The sequence below is a fragment of the Bison bison genome, unplaced genomic scaffold (genome assembly GCF_000754665.1).
Source record: "Bison bison bison isolate TAMUID 2011002044 unplaced genomic scaffold, Bison_UMD1.0 scf7180017864193, whole genome shotgun sequence".
NCBI lineage: Eukaryota > Metazoa > Chordata > Mammalia > Artiodactyla > Bovidae > Bison > Bison bison.
Genome location: NW_011494765.1, coordinates 539256 through 558984, shown reverse-complemented (window position 1 = coordinate 558984; position 19729 = coordinate 539256). Strand labels below are relative to the sequence as shown.

Here is a 19729-nt window from a genome sequence, read left to right as displayed (position 1 = left end):
CCCTACTCACGTGAGAGCGCTCCTTCCGTCTTCCGTCCCGCCTCCTGCCCTGCTTCATAGGCCCTTGGCAAAGCCGAGTCGCCCTATTGGCTCAACGACAGGCGGCGGGGGCGTACTTCCTTTCCGCGGACCCCACCTGGGCTTTTGGCCCGCCTCCGTATTCTGCGCCTGCGCGGAGTCTGCTCTCTGGGAGCTGCACTCGTCTCTGGTTAGTGTGTGCGCGCTTTGGCTAACAGTGGCTCTGTGCCTGCATCAGGGACTGGGAGCAGGATTGGCGGGGGTAGCAGGCTGGGTAGTACCTGTTGCACCTGAGGTGGGTCCAACCTCAAAGTCACTGGTGCTAGAGCAAGGAATCCCTTCCTCCCCTTTAACGTTTAAAAGCTGTTTCTAAAGTCGCACTTAATGATGTTAACCCAACACACCTGGCCTTTATTGAGGGCGCAGACAGTGGCAGGGATTGTCGACAGGTAGGTTCCTTTACAGGTATGTCACTTGGCTTTACTGCAAACCTTGAGAATGATAATTTTTTTTTTTTTTCTAATTTTGTAAAGGAATCCAGCCTAAGGAACAGGATTCCGTGTAGAAGTCAAAACTTTCTAACTTTGAAATCAAGGGCGACTGGCTACAACACAACTACCCTGAGACATCTGAAACACACAAAAGAGAACAAAATGAACTAGGTTGTTCCAGAGTACTACTCAAAGATAGGGCTGGGATTTTATTTAAAAGCCATACAAAAGTGATAGAACAGCAGCAACAGAATGAAGTTGAAAGTCCCTCTCCTGAGTGAATTTACAGTGTAGTAGTAAACAAAAGTAATGATTATTAAAAGTGCTAATTAAGTCTTGACAGTTTATGAAGTAATTCTAAAGCCTCTCCCTCATTTTCTTGATTCAAATTGTGTATACTCTTTTCCGGCTAAATGAGTCATTCGCAAAGTTTTCCTGTGGATAGTGCATCTAAATCAACCAGACACAGCAAAAAAAAAAAAAAAAGCTGTGCTCTGTTGCAGTCCTCTTTGTGACTTGTCTATTATAATAGACTTGGCTGCACTCCCACAGTAAAATAGCTTTCTTCCTTCTCCTTACACAGTTATGTAACAGAAATACACACCCATTTTAAAGTATTTAAATAACAGATATAACATTACGAAGAAAGCAAAATCTCCTGAAATCCTGACACTCTGACAAAACCACTTTTAATAGTTTGGTGACGATACATTTCATGTATTTCTTGATTCATATGTATTTCCCCAATATATACATAAATCTTAACATAATCTTTTAAATAAAATTTTATTACAGAATCACTAGAGTATGTCCTGAAGAAAAATCCAAAACAGGGACAACCTCAAATAAAACAAAAATATCAGATTCCCACTACAAATACTAACAGTTTAAAACACAGTCTTCTTTGTGTCTATATATTGTTTTTCAAAATGAGCTCACATAGTTAAACAGTCTGCTGTATTCAACTAACAGTATCTACCTTAGCATTTCACTAAATTTTCCTCTCATCTAATTCCTAGATCTCATTCAAATTTTCTAACAACCTAAAAGTATTTTTACAGCGGGCTTTTCCAAATCAGTAATATCATTTTAGTAAATTTTCCTCTCAGCTAATACCTAACTATAATCAAATTTTTCATTGACCAAAATAAATTTTTTACAGCTAATTTTCCCAAATCAGCATCCAGTCCAGGCCCACACACTATGTCTGGTTGTGATGTCCCTTAAGTATTTCTTAATCTAGTAATTAAGAAAAAAAATTGAAAGACACTGGCTTATTGAAGAAATCAGTCCAGTTGAAGTACAAAATTTCCTATCTTCTGGATCTGAAGAGTTGTTTCCTCAAGAAGTCACTGAGTTTGTTTCCTTAGACCTTATATTTCCTGGAAAATGGAATTTATATCTCAAGCTCAGTAGATTGATGTGGTAAGCTGGAACCAGAATGGAAAGTCCGTAAATGCTAAAATATGGAAAATGAAGTTCAATCTATAAACAGGGTGCCCTTGAAGTTTCTAAGGATAGTGCCAACAACAGATTTGGGTTTTAAAAAATTTCATTCTGGTAGGAGTAGAAAAGGCAAAACAGGGAGTAAATAGAACACTTTGAATATCACTTTCTGATCTTACGCAGATTAGAAACACCTGAACTAAGGCAAAAGAAAGGGGGGGAAAAAGAGACTGAGTTTGAAGGAAATATCTTCAAGTTTGTTGATTCTGTCTTTTGCCTGCTCAAGTCTGATTTTGTTGTTATTCAGTCACCAAGTCATGTATGACTCTGTGCAACCTCATGGATTGTGGCACAGCAGGCTTCCCTGTCCTTCACTATCTCCCGGAGTTTGTGCAAACTCATGTCCCTTGAGCTGATGATGCTATGTAACCGTCTCACCCTCTGCTGCCCCCTGCTCCTTTTGCCTCCAATCTTTCCAAGCATCAGGGCCTTTTCCAATGAGTTGGCTCTTCATATCAGGTGGCCAAAGTATATTTTGATCCCCTCTAAATGAATTTTTTTTCCTTATCTCTGTCGTACTTTTCAACTCCAGAATTTCATTTTAGTTCCTTTTTATAATTTCTATTTCTTTAATGATATTTGCATTTTTTGTACATTATTTTCCAGACTTCATCCATGTTTTAGCTTGATGAGCAACTCTAAGACAGCTGTTTTAGTAATGTCTTTGTCTAAATACCATATGATATCACTTATATGTGAATTCTCAAATATGACACAAACGAACTTATCAATGAAACAGAAGCAGACTCACAGACATAGAAAACATGTTTATCAAAGGGGAAAAGGGGTCCAGGAGGGATAAATTAGGAATTGGGCATTAGTAGATACAGATTACTATATATAAAATAAATAAACAGCAAAGTCCTACTGTATAGCATAGGGAACTATGTTCAATATCCTGCAATAAAACATAATAAAAAAAAATATATATATATAAAACTGAATCACTTTGCTGTATACCTGAAACTAATACAATATAGTAAATCAACTATACTTCAATAAAAATAAAATAAATAAAATAAAATGTAGAACTCTAGGTTCCTACATTTCCTACATTCTAGGAAAACAAGGTTCTTACTTCCCACTCTGGCTCCAGCAAGCCATACCTGCAATATAAACAGGGTTGAGGGGTAGGAACAAATAGTTTCCTACCTATTCACACTAAAGGCTCACCTTGACTGAAATTAACCTCAGATGACCAACCAGATTTTCCCCTGGAACATGCAAGCATTCAAATAGATTCCAGAGTTTCGAAATAGTTACTTCAGACAGTCTGCCAGTGTAATTGTTGCCTAGGTAGAGATGGATTCCATGTTCTTCCTACTCCATCTGAGGAACAGAAAAATAAAAGTGAACACTAAATAGAGCCTAAGAGGTCTGCAGGACACTATTAAGGGAAACAATGTACCATTATAAGTATCCCAAAAGGAGAAGAGAGAAAGGGAAGAAAAGATAATAATGTAACTGTAGAAAGCCAAAGAAAAAAGAGAATCTTCAAAGCAACAAGAGAGAATACTCATCACATACAAGGGATCTTCAGTAAGATTATCAGACAATTTCTCATCTTAAATCTTAGAAGCCAGAAGGCAGTGGGTTGATAATATTAAAAGTATGAATGAAAAAAACTCTTGGTGGACAATTCTATATCTAGCAAAATTGTCCTTCAAAAATGAGGGAGAAATCAAGACATTTTCTGATTAAAAAAAAAAAAAGCTAAGGGAATTCATTACCACTAAACCCATCTTACAAGAAATGATGAAGAGGATCCTTCAGGTTGAAATGAAAGGATGCTCAACAATAATTAAAGTCATATGAAGAAATAAAGATCTCTCTGGTGAAGAAAAATATACAAGCAACTACAGAATCATTAGTGTAATTATTTACCTCCATTTTAATTTTCCTCCATTTTACTTAATTTATGATTTTAATGAAAATGCATAAAAATATTAGTCTAATTTATTGCACACACAATGTATAAAGATGTAATCTATAAAATCCAATAACAAAGGGGAGACAGAGCTGTATAGGACAGTTTTTGTTTGTTACTAAAATTGGTATCCATTTTAATTGTTACAATTTTGAGCTGTTAAATGTAATTCCCATGGTAACCAAAAAGGAAATATCTATAGAATATACACAGAAGGAAATAAGAGGTAAGTCAAAAGTTTTCACTACAAAAAATAAAAACAGAAGGCTGTAATGGAAGAAATGAAAGACACAGAAGCTATAAGCCTGTAGAAAATGAGTAGCAAAATGGCAGAAGTAAGTTCCTCATTATCAGTCTTTACTTTAAATGTAAATGGCATAAACTTTCTAATCAAAAGACAGAGATGGGCAGAATGGATAAAATAAAAACATGTTCCAGCAATATGCAATCTAGAAAATACTCACTTTAGATCCAAAGACATTAATAGGTTTAAAAAAAAAAAGATATTCTATGCATTTTTATGCAAGTACTAACCAAAACGGAGCTTCAGGTGGTTATATTAAGATTATACAAAATAGACTTTAAAACAATTACAAGAGACAAAGAAAGTCATTATATATTAAAAAAAAGGTTCAATAGAGCAAGATTATAAAAACTTAAACATTTACATAACTAGTGAAAGTCATTCAGTCCTGTCCAACTCTTTGCGACCCCATGGATTATAGTCCATGGAATTCTCCAGGCCAGAATACTGGAGTGGGTAGCCATTCTTTTCTCTAGGGGATCTTCCCAATCCAGGGATCAAACCCAGGTCTCCCACATTTGGGGCAGATTCTTTACCAGCTGAGCCACAAGAGAAGCCCAAGAATACTGGAGTGGGTAGCCTATCCCTTTCTCCAGAGAATCTTCTCAACCCAGGAATCAAACCAGGGTCTCCTGCATTGCAAGCAGATTCTTCACCAACTGAGCTATCAGGGAAGAATCCTCCTGCAATGTGGGAGACCTGGGTTCAATCCCTGGGTTGGGAAGTCCCCTGGCGAAGGGAATGGTTACCCACTCCAGTATTCTGGCCTGGAGAATTCCATGGACTACAGTCCATGAGGTTGCAAAGAGTCAGACACCTGAGCGACTTTCACTTTTACCTTGGGCTTCCCTGATAGCTCAGTTGGTAAAGAATCAGCCTGCAATGAAGGAGACCCTGGTTCTATTCCTGAGTCCGGATGATCCACTGGAGAAGCAAGAGGCTACCCACTCCAGTATACTTGGGCTTCCCTTGTGGCTCAGCGGGTAAAGAATCGCCCGCAATGCAGGAGACCTGGGTTTGATCCCTGGGTTGGGAGGATCCTTTGGAGAAGGGAAAGACTACCCACTCCAGTATTCTGGCCTGGAGAATTCCACGGACTATATATAGTCCACGGGGTCACAAAGAGTCCGATGGAACTGAACAACTTTCAATTTCACATAACTAGTAATAGACTCTCAAAATATTTGAAGCAAAAATGAACAGAATTAAAGGGAGGAATAAACAGTTCTACTGGAGAAGGCAATGGCACCCCACTCCATTACTCTTGCCTGGAAAACCCCATGGTAGGCTGCAGTCCATGGGGTCACTAAGGGTCAGATACGACTGAGTGGCTTCACTTTCACTTTTCACTTTCATGCATTGGAGAAGGAAATGGCAACCCACTCCAGTGTTCTTGCCTGGAGAATCCCAGGGACGGGGGAGCCTGGTGGGCTGCCGTCTTTGGGGTCGCACAGAGTCGGACACGACTGAAGTGACTTAGCAGCAAACAGTTCTACAATCATAGTTAGAAAATTTAATGGCCCACATTCAATAATGAATAGAACAACCAGACAGAAGATACATTAGAATTAAAGGACTTGAACATCACAATAAACTGAACCTAACAGGTATACAGCATATTCCACTGCACAACAGCAGTACATTCTTTTCAAGTTCACATAGGACATTCTCCAATACAGGCCATATACTAGGCCACAAAACAAGTTTCAAAAGATTTTAAGAGGTCATTAAACAAAGTATCTTCCAACTACAATGGGATGAAGTTGGAAATGAGTAAGAGGGAAAACTGGAAAATTCAAAATATGTGGGTATTAAACACATTCTTAAAGAACAAATGAGTCAAAGAAGTCCTTAAAAGGGAAATTAGAATATACCTGAAAATGAGTAATGATAAAAACATCCAAAATTTACAGGATGCAATGAAAGCAGTAAGCAAAGAAATTTACAGTTGTAAATGGTTACATTAAAAAACAAGAATCTCAAAACAATATCCTAACTTTATGCCTTATGAAATAAGAATAACAAACTAAACTCAAAGCCAGCAAAAGGAAGGAAACAGAATGGAAATAAACCAAGAGAAAAGAAAAAGAGAAAAAAAGAAATCAATGAAACCAAAAGTTGTTTCCTTGAAAAGATCAACAAAATCAACCTAGAATATAACGGGCAAATTCCCTGAAACATACAAATTATTTAAGTGGATTCTCGAAAAATTAGAAAATCTCAACATACTCATAACAAGTAGAGAGACTGAGTGAGTAATCAAAAACCTCCCAAAAAGAACAGTCCTGCACCAGATGGCTTCGGCAAGGGATTGTACCAAATACTTAATTAAGAATTAATAACAGTCCTCAAACTCTTACAAAAAACTGAGGAAGAGGGAATGCTTTCTGATTCCATGAAGCCTCATTATTCTGATCCCAAAGCTAACTAAATGCATCACAAAATATTATATACCAATATCTCTTATGAATATAGATGCCAAAATCCTCAACAACATAAAAGGAAATCAAATTCAACAGCATATGAACAGAATTATTCCCCATGACCAAGCGGGATTTATCCCAATAATGCAAGGGTGGTTCAACATAAAATCAATCAATTTAAAATATTCCATTAATAGAACTAAGGAAGAAACTCATGATCATCTCAATTAACGTTGAAAAGTTATTTGACAAAGTACAATGCCTTTGCATAAGATCTTTCAGAAAATGTAGTTATAGAGGGAATATTCCTCAACATGATAAAAGTATTTGTAAAAAAAACCCAAAAACCCGTATCTAAATCAAATGCAATCATTTACCTATGCCTCTTAGAACAAGTCATGAACAAGTCAAGGATGCCTGATATTCAACACTGTACTGAAAGCTCTAACCAGAACTATAAGATGAAAAAATTAAAGGCATCCAAATTGTAAAGAGGTAAAACTATATTTACAGGCAGCATGGTCATATATACAGAAAATCCTGAAGAATCCACAAGAAAGCCTATGGGGTCAAAAAAAAAAAAAAATCAGAAGCATTGCTGGGTACAAAACCAACACCAAAAATCAGTTGGGTTTCTGCACACCAGCAACAGTGTGAAAAGGAAATTAAGAAAGCAATTTCATTTATGTTATCAGAATGAATTAAATACCCTGAAAAGTGCTCCTGAAGGAAAATAAAGACCTAAGTACATGAAAAGATGTTTCTTATTCAGACAGTAAGACTTAAAATTAAGATGGCAATATTACCCAAAATGATCTACAGACTCAACACAATCTCTATCAAAATTACAACAGCCTTTTTCTTAGAAATGTAAAAGCTGATCCTCAAATTCATACGGAATTTCAAGGGGCTTGCCATAACCAAAACAATCTGGATAAAATAAAGTTGAAGTCCTAATAGCTTCATCACTTAGGAACTTACTACAAAGTTACAGTAGAAGAATATGTACCAGTATAAGTACAGAGATACAGCCACATGTAATAGAATAGAGCGTCCAGAAATGAATTCACACAAACATGGTCAGTCAATTTTCAACAAAGGTGCCAAATCCATTCAACAGAGAAAGGAGGAACTTTTCAAAAATGGTGTTGGAAAAACGATGATGGTGGCTTAGTCACTAAGGTCTGTCCGACTCTTGTGACCCCACGGACTGTAGCCCGCCAGGCTCCTCTGTTCATGGGATTTCCCAGGCAAGAATACTGGAGTAGGTTGCCATTTCCCTCTCCAGGGGATGTTCCCCAACTAGGAATGGAACCTAGGTCTCCTGCATTGTAAGGCGGATTCTTTACTGACCGAGTCACCAGGGAAAAGGACAAACTTTTCAAAAATGGCGGAAAAACGATAACCACAAGTAAAATAATGAAATTGGCTACAGCAGCGGTGATGGTTACCCAATACTGTGAAGTACTTAATGCCATGGAACTTCACACTTACAAATTATTAAAATGATAAATACTATGTATGTTTTACCACAATATCCTCGCTCCCCCATCCCCCCAAAAAACGAGGAGAACCCAGTGAACCATTGAATTGGCAAGATGCAAAGTGGCTCTAGAATGATACTGAAGTTTTCTGGTGGGCAAGACTGCGTGGACGATGCCATTCACCAACACAAGGACTATAGGAGGTAAGAAGCAGGTCTGCCGATGAACTTGAGTTCAAAGCTACCTTAACAGTGGAAAACCAATTGGACGTGTCTTCTCGGCAGCTGGCCCTGGCGCAAGAGAGCTGATGGTCAGGCGAAAGAGAGTTGTGAACAATCAGCAAGTTGTAGGTAACGGAGAATGCAAATCCCTGGGAAACACCAACATGCAAAAACCGAGGGAGGTAAACGTCCTTCCCTCCGCTTCTGGGTCCCAAGAAGGCGAGTCCATACCCTAGGCAGGAGGAGCTTACCGACGCTTTAAGTGCAGCTGCGCCTTTCAGGCCCACGCAGACGGCAGACGGCCGAGTCGTAGGTAGAGAGGAGCGGCTGAGAAGGAGCGAAGTGCGCGGGGCCTGAGCCCCAGGCGCTAAGAAGCCACAGCACTTGCTCGTCGGCTCACGCGGGCGGAAAAGCTAGCGGGAGCCCTGGGTACCCGATCATCTCGCCCACGGCACGGAGAATCCCTCTCCTGGCCCGCCGCCCTCCCAGCCTTCCGATTGGCGGAGAGGACCATGGGACCTGGAAGTTGTCTTTGTCCGGCGAGGGCTGCCCTTCCGGTTCCGTTGGGTCCCCCTTTGGCTCGGGTTCCCTGCCCCTCCCCTTCCCGGAGCCCCGAGGGGCCGGAGCTCCTGGCGGTGCCGGATCCTGACGGTGGCCTTCCCCCGGGTCTGTAAGTGCGGAGGCGGCCGGAGCGCCGGGTAGGGGTACAAGGTCTCTCAAAATCGAGCCCCCTTGGGGCCATGGATTGGCCGGGACCTGCACCGGGATGGGGGCCGAGGGGCTGGCCTAGGCTTGGGGGTGCTTACGGAGCCCTTGGCCCGGCCCCTGCTATGCCCCGCCCCTTTCCCTCCCCTGAGTCTGGAGTGGGGAGCCTAAGGATGCCCCCAGGGACCTCCTCCGGGGACCCCAGCCGAGGGCCAAGCAGTTGGCTTTAACCCGACTCTGGCATCTTTTAAGAAGTGCCAGTTCTCGGCCAGGGCAAGGCCTCAGTGCCAGCCTGCGAGGATCACTGTGGAGTGCAGCTAGTTTACCCTTTTGCCACTGGCTACAACACCTTTTTTATATCTGGCGCCTTGTCAGGCACTGGGAATTCGTAAGACATTGTTCTAATTTTCAGGGTCAAGTTTGGGAACCAGATAAAAACAAATGAGTGCTCCTGCGATATACATATCAGTCGTATATGTATGAAACGTTCAAGGGGCTGTTGCCGGGGAGGCTGAAGAGACTTTCAGTTTTACTTGCGGATAAGGTGGAGAAGAGGTTTTGCCCTCAGAGGAACAGTTGCAGTGCTGAGCAGTTGCAGTGTGTGAGCATAACTTGTGTGGGAAGAGCAGGAGAGGGTTCCAGGGCTCTTGTGCGAAGCATGAGATATGAAGCTGGGAAAGTAGATGGAAGTCCAGATAGTGAAGATTTACAACTAAAAGAGGTGGGTACTTGTTGAAGAGTTTTGAGCAGGAGACTAGTGTGGTCACATTTGCATTGTAGAAAATCATCTTGTTCTGGAGGTCAGCCTATAGGATAGGAATGTCTAAGAACTGATTCTGGACTCTTTAGCTAAATTCTAGATGTTCTTATCTGAGATTCTTTTGAAGGTGTAATGGGATCAGCCTAGTGAGAAGTAACGGAATCCCAAAACCAAGTTATGATAGTATTATCAGAAAGAAAGCAGGTATGCTGAAGGGAAGGGCTTCCCTGGTAGCTCAGCTGGTAAAGAATCCACCTGCAACGCAGGAGACCCCTGTTTGACTCCTGGATTGGGAAGAGCCACCGGAGAAGGGATAGGCTACCTACTCCAGTATTTTGGGCTTCTCTGGTGGCTCAGACAGGCAAGAATCCTCTGCATTGTGAGAGACCTGGGTTCGATCCCTGGGTTGGGAAGAATTCCCTGGAAGAGGGCATGGCAGCCCACTCCAGTATTCTTGCCTGGAGAATCCCATGGACAGAGGAGCCTAGCAGACTGCAGTCCATGGGGTTGCAAAGAGTCAGACATGACTGAGAGTGCCTAAGCACACACATGCTGTAGGAAATGCTGTAAAGACTCCATAATGAATTGGATGTTGAGGGTGAAAGAGATATCAAAGCTGAGTCTTAGGTTTCAGGCCTGTGAAATTTGAAGAATGTTAATGCCATTATCAGCAATAAAACCATAAGCATAGTGTAGATGACCAGTTCATTTTTTGGATACTTGAATTTAAGGCCTGATGGGATAGCCACATGGAACTGTCCAGTATAGAGTTGGAAAGACAAATCTGCAGCTCAGCCTAAATGCCGTGGCTTGAGGTAAAAGTTTGAATCATCTTAAAGCACAGAGGTAGGAAGCCATGGAAATAGTTGGTATCAGGAAGGGGTTATTGACAATGAAGGGAATATTTGGGGAAATGGGAGTAGTTAATAGTAGTTGATATAGTAGCAGAAACAGAAGTAGATGATAAAATATAATGATAAAACGTAAGGATTCCAGCAACCAAGAAGTTTCAGAAGTCAAGAGAGGAGAACACTGAGAAGGGTCCACTGAGACAATGGATGCAGAGCCTTTGGAGAATGAGAAAGAAAAAAAAAAAAGATTGCATTTCTTTATCAAGAGATCATGAGTGACTTTTTACAAAGCAATTTTAGCAGAATGATGAGGTGATAATATGTGAAATAATGGAGAGACCTCAGGTGGTTTGGTATCAAATGAGAATGAAAGAAATGCCACACGTTAAAGGACTTCACCAAGGATATTGACAGGCTGTATTATTGATCTAACATTTGGTTACAGAGCACAATTCCAGGCACTATCCTAAGTTCTTTTAAAAAGTAACTGAATTTAAAACATTAATTTACTTTTAAATTAATTTAATTTTCCATAACAACCTATTGTTATGGAAATATTAATATTATCATGTTAAGTACTGTTATTTCTTTGACAGATGGGACAACTGAAAAAACAAAAGTAATTAAGTAACTTGCCCAAGGTCATACAACTAGAAAGTGGTGGGGCAGCGTTTTGATTCTTGGAAACCTGGTTTTATCCACTGTACTAAGCAGTGATTGAACATGGGAGTCAAAAGAAGGGGAAAATTTAAGCAAAGATAGACTCTTGATTAAAAAAAAATGGAGAGGCTTGGAAGAGATCCAGATTGAGAAGAAGGTAAGTGATGGATTTATGTTTCTGTTACGGATTTATTTTTCATTTCTTTTCCCTTAGATTCTCTTCCAATATGTGCCATTTTAGGTCAGTTTCATTCATAGTTAGGTATGTCATGCTTTCATTTATTAACTTATCCAAATCAGGTCTTCTCTTTAGCTTCAGAGCCATATCAGCTAGCTGATCGATCTTCCCCTTAATGTCATGCAGGCTCGTCTGGTTAAACATTTTAAAACCTGACCCATGGTCGTTTCCCCCAGCATTTCCTTGCTTATTGAATGACATTCTGTCAGACATCCAGTTTCTCAAACCAAATACCTAGGAGTCATCGTGACGTTTCATCCCTTGTTCCCTACCTTGGTTATCAAGTCCATCAATTCTTTGAGATATCTCTGGAATCTGTTAAAATAAATCCATATTATTTCTTCTCAATTTCATATTATTCAGTTCAGTTCAGTCGCTCAGTCATGTCCGACTCTTTGTGACCCCATAAACCGCAGCACACCAGGCCTCCCTGTCCATCACCAACTCCTGGAGTCCACCCAAACCCATGTCCATTGAGTCGGTGATGCCATCCAACCATCTCATCCTCTGTTGTCCCCTTCTCCTCCTGCCCTCAATCTTTCCCAGCATCAGGGTCTTTTCAAATGAGTCAGCTCTCCGCATCAGGTGGCCAAAGTATTGGAGTTTCAGCTTCAATATCAGTCCCTCCAGTGAACACCCAGGACTGATCTATATTATTTGGGCCCTCATTATTTCTATATCGCTCTGTTAAAATAACACTAACAGGTTTCCTTGTCTCTACATCCACTGTTCTCAGAAGTATTCTCCACAAGTTTTTATTTTTGACTTATTGAGTTTTAGCTGGTGCAAGAGTTTAGATAACATGCATTTCAAATGATAGAGTAATAGCCTAGGGCAGTTATTTTTTATTAGATTGAACTGAGGTTGGTGGTGGTTGGTGGTTTAGTCTCTGAGTTGTGTCCGACTTGCGACCCCATGGACTGTAGCCTACGGCTCCTCTGTCCATGGGATTTTCCAGGCAAGAATACTGGAATGGGTTGCCATTTCTTTCTTCAGGGGATCTCTCCTTTGCAGGAATTGAACCTGGGTCTCCTGCATTGCAGGGACATTCTTTACCGACTGAGCTACAAGGGAATCTGAATTGAGGTTAACTTTGGTTAAAGTTAGCCATGTTGTTGTTATTTAGTCACTAAGTCACGTCCGACTCTTTGCAACTCCATGAACTGCAGCATGCCAGGCTTCCCAGTCCTTCACTATTTCCCAGTTTGCTCAAGCTCACGTCCATTGAGTTGGTAATACTACCCAACCATTTCATCCTCTGTTGCCCTCTTCTCCTACTGCCCTCAATCTTTCCCAGCATCAGAATCCTTTCCAATGAATCATCTCTTTGCATCAGGTAGTCAAAGTATTGGAGCTTCAGTTTCAGCATCAGTCCATCCAATGAATATTCAGGGTTGATTTTGTTTAGAAATGACTGGTTTGCTCTTGCTGTCCAAGGGACTCTCCAGCACCACAGTTGCAAAGCATCAGTACTTCAGTGCTCAACCTTCTTTATGGTCCAACTCTCACATCTGTACTTGACGACTGGAAAAACCATGGCTTTGTCTATATGGACCTTTGTTGGCAAAATGGTGTCTCTCCTTTTTAATACACTGTCTAGGTTTGTCACAGCTTTCCTTCCAAGGAGCAAGCATCTTTTGATTTCATGACTGCAGTCACTGTCAGCGGTGATTTTGGAGCCCAGGAAGATAAAATCTGTCACTGCTTCCACTTTTTCCCCTTCTATTTGCCATGAAGTGATGGGACCAGATGCCATGATCTTATTTTTTTGAATGTTGAGTTTTAAGCCAGTTTTCTAACATCACCTCTCTGGGCCAGGAGCTCAGAGGCCCAGGGGTCATGGGCCACACAGGCCCTGTTGCTTGCCTGGGCTCCTCCCCACAGCGTCCTGCTGAGAAGTGCATGCAAGCCAAGTTAGGGGTCCCAAGTCAGGAGCAGGGAAGAGCCCTGTGAACCGCTGCATCCCTGCCTGGCCAAGGAAGGACCATGTGCAGGGAGGATGGAGATTTAGGAATTTCTTAAATAGAGAAGGTAATAAAACATTGAGAAACCAAGACAGGTTTTCTGAGGAAGTCAGCCTCAAGAAAATAGCAAAAACTTAAGGACTAAGCTTTGAAGAATATACTTACCTTTTCACAATTTACAGAATCCTTAAGGAACAGATCAGCCAAAGAATGGTGGAAAACTGAGGCCAGTTGTTAAGTCACTTGCCCACTTCTGTACAACAGTTTAAGAAGAGTGAGCTAGATCTATTCAACATAAATAACCAGATTTATTCAACATAAATAACTCTTAAAAGCAATAAACGAAAAAGTCGCAAAGCAATATATATAGTTTGAAAGTAATTTTAGTTTTTATTTTCTGTGGCTGGGAGTGTTATACATAGTAAAATGGAGAGGGAAGGAGATTCATTAAGGAAGAAACTGAGAATCAACTGACTGAATGGAAGGAGGTTGAGAAAGCGGACTTTTACTTCACCTATATTCAAAAGTTCTTCCAGGAACGGTATATTTCTGTAATGTTACTTACAGATTGTATAAACATGTTGTAAGTAAAAGAGTGAGCAGTTCGAGAATGTAGTGTCATGAAAGTTACCCAAAAGAAGAAAAGGATTGAGTTTTATAGAAAGGCTGTAGTATATTACAGCCTCTTTGAAAAATGGCATATGGTGTTAATGAAAGAGGAAGAAAGATTTCGAAGTAGTTGTGCATGCTAAGTTGAAAGATAAAGGTACTTTTATGAGATAGATGAGAAAACAGACTGAAAGTTTTCCTTATCAGTATCATTAGAGGCATTTGAGATAAGAAACGTGGATATTTTCACACTGTCCCTTGCTTAACAGTGAACATTGTTCAACCTAAAATATTCACTGATCCTTTTGGGTTACTCCTGTTTGAACAAAGGGAAATTTCAAATCAGCTGCAACATAGTGATTATAGAAGAATTGTGTAAATATAAACAAAGAAAAAGTGATTTTAAGTGAGGCTATTTCTATTTCATTGATGTTTGGAAAGGGGGTCATTTAAAACTTGCTAAGAGAAACTCAGCAGTATTCAGACTTAATCACAGTAACCCAGACAATAGTTGATAAAGACCTGAACTATGCCAATGGTAGTAAGAATATAGAGAATTTGGAAATCATTCTTTGAAAAGAATCAGCAGAATGTGGTGACCAAGTCTCTAGTCTACCTAATCAGTTCTGTACTTTCAGTTCCTAGAAGGTCTGCTATAATCTAGAATTATGTGAGTGATTTCTATGATAATAATGAATAATTGCTATTAGAAGTTAACTATAGTTGGGGAGTCTAAAAATCAAATATATTCATGATTTTTATTGTTTTCTTTATAAATGGCATTAAGTTTCATCCGACAAAGATGAATGCACAAAAGATAGAAAAATAATATAAAGTTAAAATAGGTGAGAAAGGTAAGACAAGGATAATACATGAATGGTTTACTATTAAAGCCCTCTAGACTTGACAAAAATTTGGCTTCAATTTGTATTTTTTGTTTTTAAGCATAAGTCTTTTATTGAAGCATAACTAACTATACAAAAGCATATCAATCATCAGGGTATAGTTGAATGGATATGAATGGAGATGACAGTTAATGTCATAAGATAAAACTTCAGCTAGCCTAGTTCTGTCATACATGAATTTTGGCATCATGTCGCTCAGGCATAATTTCTACCTCTAACATTTAATACTTTCCACCTTTCTTAAATAAGCAAGTGACTTATGTTCACCAAGCTTGAATTTCCTCATAAGCAAAGTGGAGATGACAATAATACTTACCTCATAGAAATTTTGAAGATTAAATGGGTCGATTTGGGTATACCTGGTACTCAGCAAGGGTTCAGTAAAGATTAGGCATCCTTTTTCTTATTTTTAAATAAAATTAAACTAGTTCATATGAAACAAGTACTCCTTTTTATTTGAACATTTTTAAATTTCTGTTTAAAATTTCATTTTATGTCAAAACTATTTTTTGGAAACAAACCCTAGACAAATTTTCTAGGGCACTCAAAAACAGTATTAATAATGAAAGGCATCTCTACCATAGCTCAATAGTAACTTCATAGGGAACATTAAGAGTTAGTTACAGTTATTATTGAATGAGTTGTGTACAAAATAACAGTTGGTTCTTGACCTCAAATAACTAACCCTCTGACGGAAAGAGAAACTAGTGACAGGAAACACTTAACGGATGAACTCTGTGGCCTGGAAATAAGAGTTTATTAGAGACAATAGAGTGGGCTGACACATTAAGGAAAACTTCTTAAAGGAGAAATAATAATTTTTCCTCACATTCTTGGACTACAGCAGACAAATCAAGCACGTCCCTGAGATACCTGACTGCTCCTGTTGGTAAGTCGCTTGAGACTGATGAATAGGAGGTAAATGAAACTGTATTCCAGCTCCTGTCTTTGGAGCTTCAAGGAACAATGATCCCTGAGGAAAGTTGCCTAAAGCAATTCGAGTACTATCCTGGTATAGATGGAAGCAATTAGTACTTATTTTTCAGTGTTAGTAGGAAAGTGCCGTTGTCGTTCAGTTGCTCAGTCTTGTCCCACTCTTTGTGACCCCATGGACTGCAGCACGCCAGGCCTCCCTGTCCTTCACCATCTCCCGGAGCCTACTCACACTCATGTCCATTGAGTTGATGATACCATGCAACTGTCTCATCCTCTGTCACCCCGTTGTCCTCCTGCCCTTCTGCACTCAGGGTCTTTTCCAGTGAGTCAGCTCTTCCCATCAGGTGGCCAAAGTATTGAAGCTTCAGCATCAGTCCTTCCAGTGAATACTCAGGGTTCATTTCCTTCAGGATGGATTGGTTTGATTTCCTTGCTGTTCAAGGGACTCCCAGGAGTCTTCTCCAGCACCACAGATCAAAATGCTGACCTGCCAGTAAATTCAGGACAAGCTAAACCTCTAAGAAGTAGTGCCCCTTGTGTTTGGCTATTTGAACAACAGTCATTTGTATAATTTCTAGTTACGAATTGGGATATTCACCACTGCCAGATCAAATATGTCAAGCAACCATAATTGCTAAAATTGACCTGTGATGGATAATACTTTTGCGCCACTTTCTTTACTAATATATTCCCATGTCTCCAAGATTTTTCCTTTTCATCTGGTATTTACCATCTCTTCTCTGATGCTACATATGCTTCTCTACATCCCTCCTCTCTCATCTTCATTGTGATTATAATTTATCTGTACACTCAGAGTGCCATACAAAGAAGATGCTTGTAATTTATGTATGCTGCTGCTGCTAAGTTGCTTCAGTCGTGTCCAACTCTGTGCGACCCCATCCCTGGGATTCTCCAGGCAAGAACACTGGAGTGGGTTGCCATTTCCTTCTCCAAATTTATGTATAAATGTGTTTAAATATACCTGTGCCATACCAGTCCCCCCTCCTAAGTCTCACCTCTCTTTCAGTGACATTTTAATTCAGGTGAACTCCTAAATTTAGAACCTTTGCATATTGCTTTTTTTCGTGTCTCCCACAAGTTTTTTTGAAATGTCTTTTTTTTTCCCCCTTGCTCCTTGTACCCATTCATTTGTATGCTCTCATAGCCTCAGACTTGTAATGCTTATGCAGACACTGCACTGGTCTTCCTAACAGCAAGTCTTCCTATTACTGTCAAATGAATCTTAAAGGTTCAACAGATACAAACTGAGCACCTGCTGTGTGTTTAGTACTATATTAGGTGATGGGTATACACACCAGTTTGAACAGAATAGGGTTTGCCAGTAATGTGGATACGTTACTATTGAATTTGAAACCAAAGGAAAGAGTGTTTCACCCTAGAAGATGCAGATTCCCAGCATTAGCCCTATTGAATGGGGCAGAGATTATTCTAATGCCATGAAGCTTGCAGTTTGAAGGATATTACTGTTAGTATTTTGAGGTTACAGTTTCAGTAGAGACAACTGTTCTGATCTCAGGGGTTAGAGAAGGGCCTCAGAGGAAATAAGAGAGTCAGAATTGGCTGAGAATAGTGTTCTGGACTAAAGAAATACCTGTAGTAAGGTTTGGAGTCAGTAAAGTACTATTATGAAGTAGGCGCTGAGCATTATGATTGAGACCTATATTCTGCTGTCACAAGCTGGTGTTCTATGGGCCTTTGTAACTCAGTGGTCTAGAACATAAAACTAAAGATTGGGCTTCAGGAGCCAGATGTCACTAGGAACTGTTGGTTGTGATTCTCAACTATGGAGTTGATGGAGATACAAAGTTCAAGGTGAACTTACTGATGTACTGAAATTGTGGAGCTACTTCTCATGGGTAGATCTTATATACCCACTGATTTCACAGAAGATTGGTATATAGACAAGGTGTTTATTTTTACTATGACTGATGGGCTGTCATCGTAAAAATAATATGTTGACGGTGTCACATTGACATGGCTAACTTATCGTTCCCTTTAGAGTGACACGTGGGAGGCCAAGTAAGAGTATGGAATCAGAACATGGGGAGTTTCTCCAAAGAAATTGCTTTACAACAGGACATATACGCAGTTTTTACAAAGAAACCGTCTCCATGGTTGGTTGGTTTTTGCCAATGTTTACCTTAATTATTATTAAATTTACTTGATCAGTTTATATTGGAGAGGTTCGTCTTCATCCAGGAGATGACAGGAGGTCACAAAGATTTTAGGCAGGGATTGGATATAAACAGATCTATGTTTTTGAAAGATGACATGAGGTGGTGTAGGAGTTGGTTTAGAGGTAATAGAAGCTGGAACCAATGGGCATTTATGAATGAATTTGAGTAGTCCAGTTGATGAGTAATGATGGATGAATGGGGATAAAGAAGAAAGCAAGCATCTAATAGGGATTAACTAGATCCACTGTACTCTTACTCAGATTCCCACCAAGTGACTCATCTGGTTTTTCTATATCAAATATTTACTTCATGTATCAACAAATGTTTCTTAAGAAAGGATTTAGGTTTGTCCAAAATGCAAAGAACAAAGACCTGTGCCTTTGACACTGTCTAAAAGTTGTCCCTTTAAACATGTGACTTTCATTTTACTGCAAAAATACTTGTATGAGTAAATTCACATCAGTTTAGACAGAAGAGGGTTTACCCAGGAATGGGACAAGCAGTGCCATTACAGTAAAATTCAAAGCAAAGGAAAATAGTGTTTTGTCTTTGAAGAAGCAGGTTCACAGTATCATGCAAAATAAAATCGTTACTTATTACTTTATTACTTGTTGGGATGTTTTAGGTAGTTCATGAAACCTGACAGAATTCTGATTTGAGAAGCAAAAGAATGCCCTTGGAATAACTCAAGCACTGTTCTTGTATTAAGCGTCTTAAAAAGCTGAATGAATGCCAAGCTATTTCCACTAATATAAGTCCACTCCTTTAGCTGCAATTGACACTTGATGTTGGTGAGGAGTCATTTTTAACAGCCTTCAAAAGCTGTTATACTAGCTTCCTCTTTCAAGGGAAATTTCATTCAGATACATATGAACAGGTATGACAACACAGATTTGTTTTTGGAAGGAAAATCCAGGTTTTCTTAATTGTTTGAATTTTCTTAAATTCATCCTTTTTACATTTCTGTTCTTTAGGTCTGCCAAAATGTCTGAAAGATCAGATCTCCTTCACTTCAAGTTTGAAAATTATGGAGATTCAATGTTACAAAAAATGAACAAATTAAGAGAAGAGAATAAATTTTGTGATGTTACAGTTCTCATAGATGATATTGAGGTACAGGGGCATAAAATTGTGTTTGCTGCAGGTTCCCCCTTCTTAAGAGACCAGTTTTTACTGAACGATTCGAGAGAGGTGAAAATCTCCATATTGCAGAGTTCCGAAGTGGGGAGACAATTGCTCTTGTCGTGCTATAGTGGTGTGCTGGAATTCCCCGAGATGGAACTGGTCAATTACTTGACCGCTGCGAGTTTTCTTCAGATGAGTCACATTGTAGAACGGTGCACGCAGGCCTTGTGGAAGTTTATAAAGCCAAAACAGCCAATGGAAAGTAAAGAGGGATGTGAACCACAGAGTGCCTCTCCCCAGTCGAAAGAACATCAGGGAGATGCCAGAGGCTCCCCAAAGCAGGACTCACCTTGTATTCACCCATCTGAAGACAGTATGGATATAGAGGACAGTGATATTCAGAT

The 19729-nt window shown here is 39.8% G+C and overlaps 3 protein-coding genes across 4 annotated transcripts in view; 2 read left to right on the top strand and 1 right to left on the bottom strand.

Moving 5' to 3' along the window:
* The window catches only part of RABGAP1 (RAB GTPase activating protein 1), a 170058-nt gene extending 161179 nt beyond the window's left edge, over positions 1 to 8879 (bottom strand). Inside the window, exons 1-2 of one of the 2 annotated variants that reach the window (XM_010844019.1) lie at positions 8626 to 8879; positions 3189 to 3344 (exon numbers count right to left, since the gene is read on the bottom strand). The gene's annotated coding sequence lies outside the window, so the exon portion shown is untranslated. The remainder of the gene's footprint in view (positions 1 to 3188; positions 3345 to 8625) is intronic. The other variant, XM_010844020.1, reaches the window with a different exon arrangement.
* Positions 8880 to 8952: 73 nt separating this feature from the next.
* On the top strand, positions 8953 to 19727 carry ZBTB26 (zinc finger and BTB domain containing 26; the record flags this gene model as incomplete). The annotated part of the gene is made up of 2 exons (XM_010844115.1): positions 8953 to 9072; positions 19175 to 19727. A coding segment is annotated over exon 2 (543 nt), but the record flags the coding sequence as incomplete, so codon positions are not given.
* Positions 8986 to 19729, top strand: part of ZBTB6 (zinc finger and BTB domain containing 6) — a 20236-nt gene continuing 9492 nt past the window's right edge. Inside the window, exon 1 of the mRNA XM_010844022.1 lies at positions 8986 to 9044. The gene's annotated coding sequence lies outside the window, so the exon portion shown is untranslated. The remainder of the gene's footprint in view (positions 9045 to 19729) is intronic.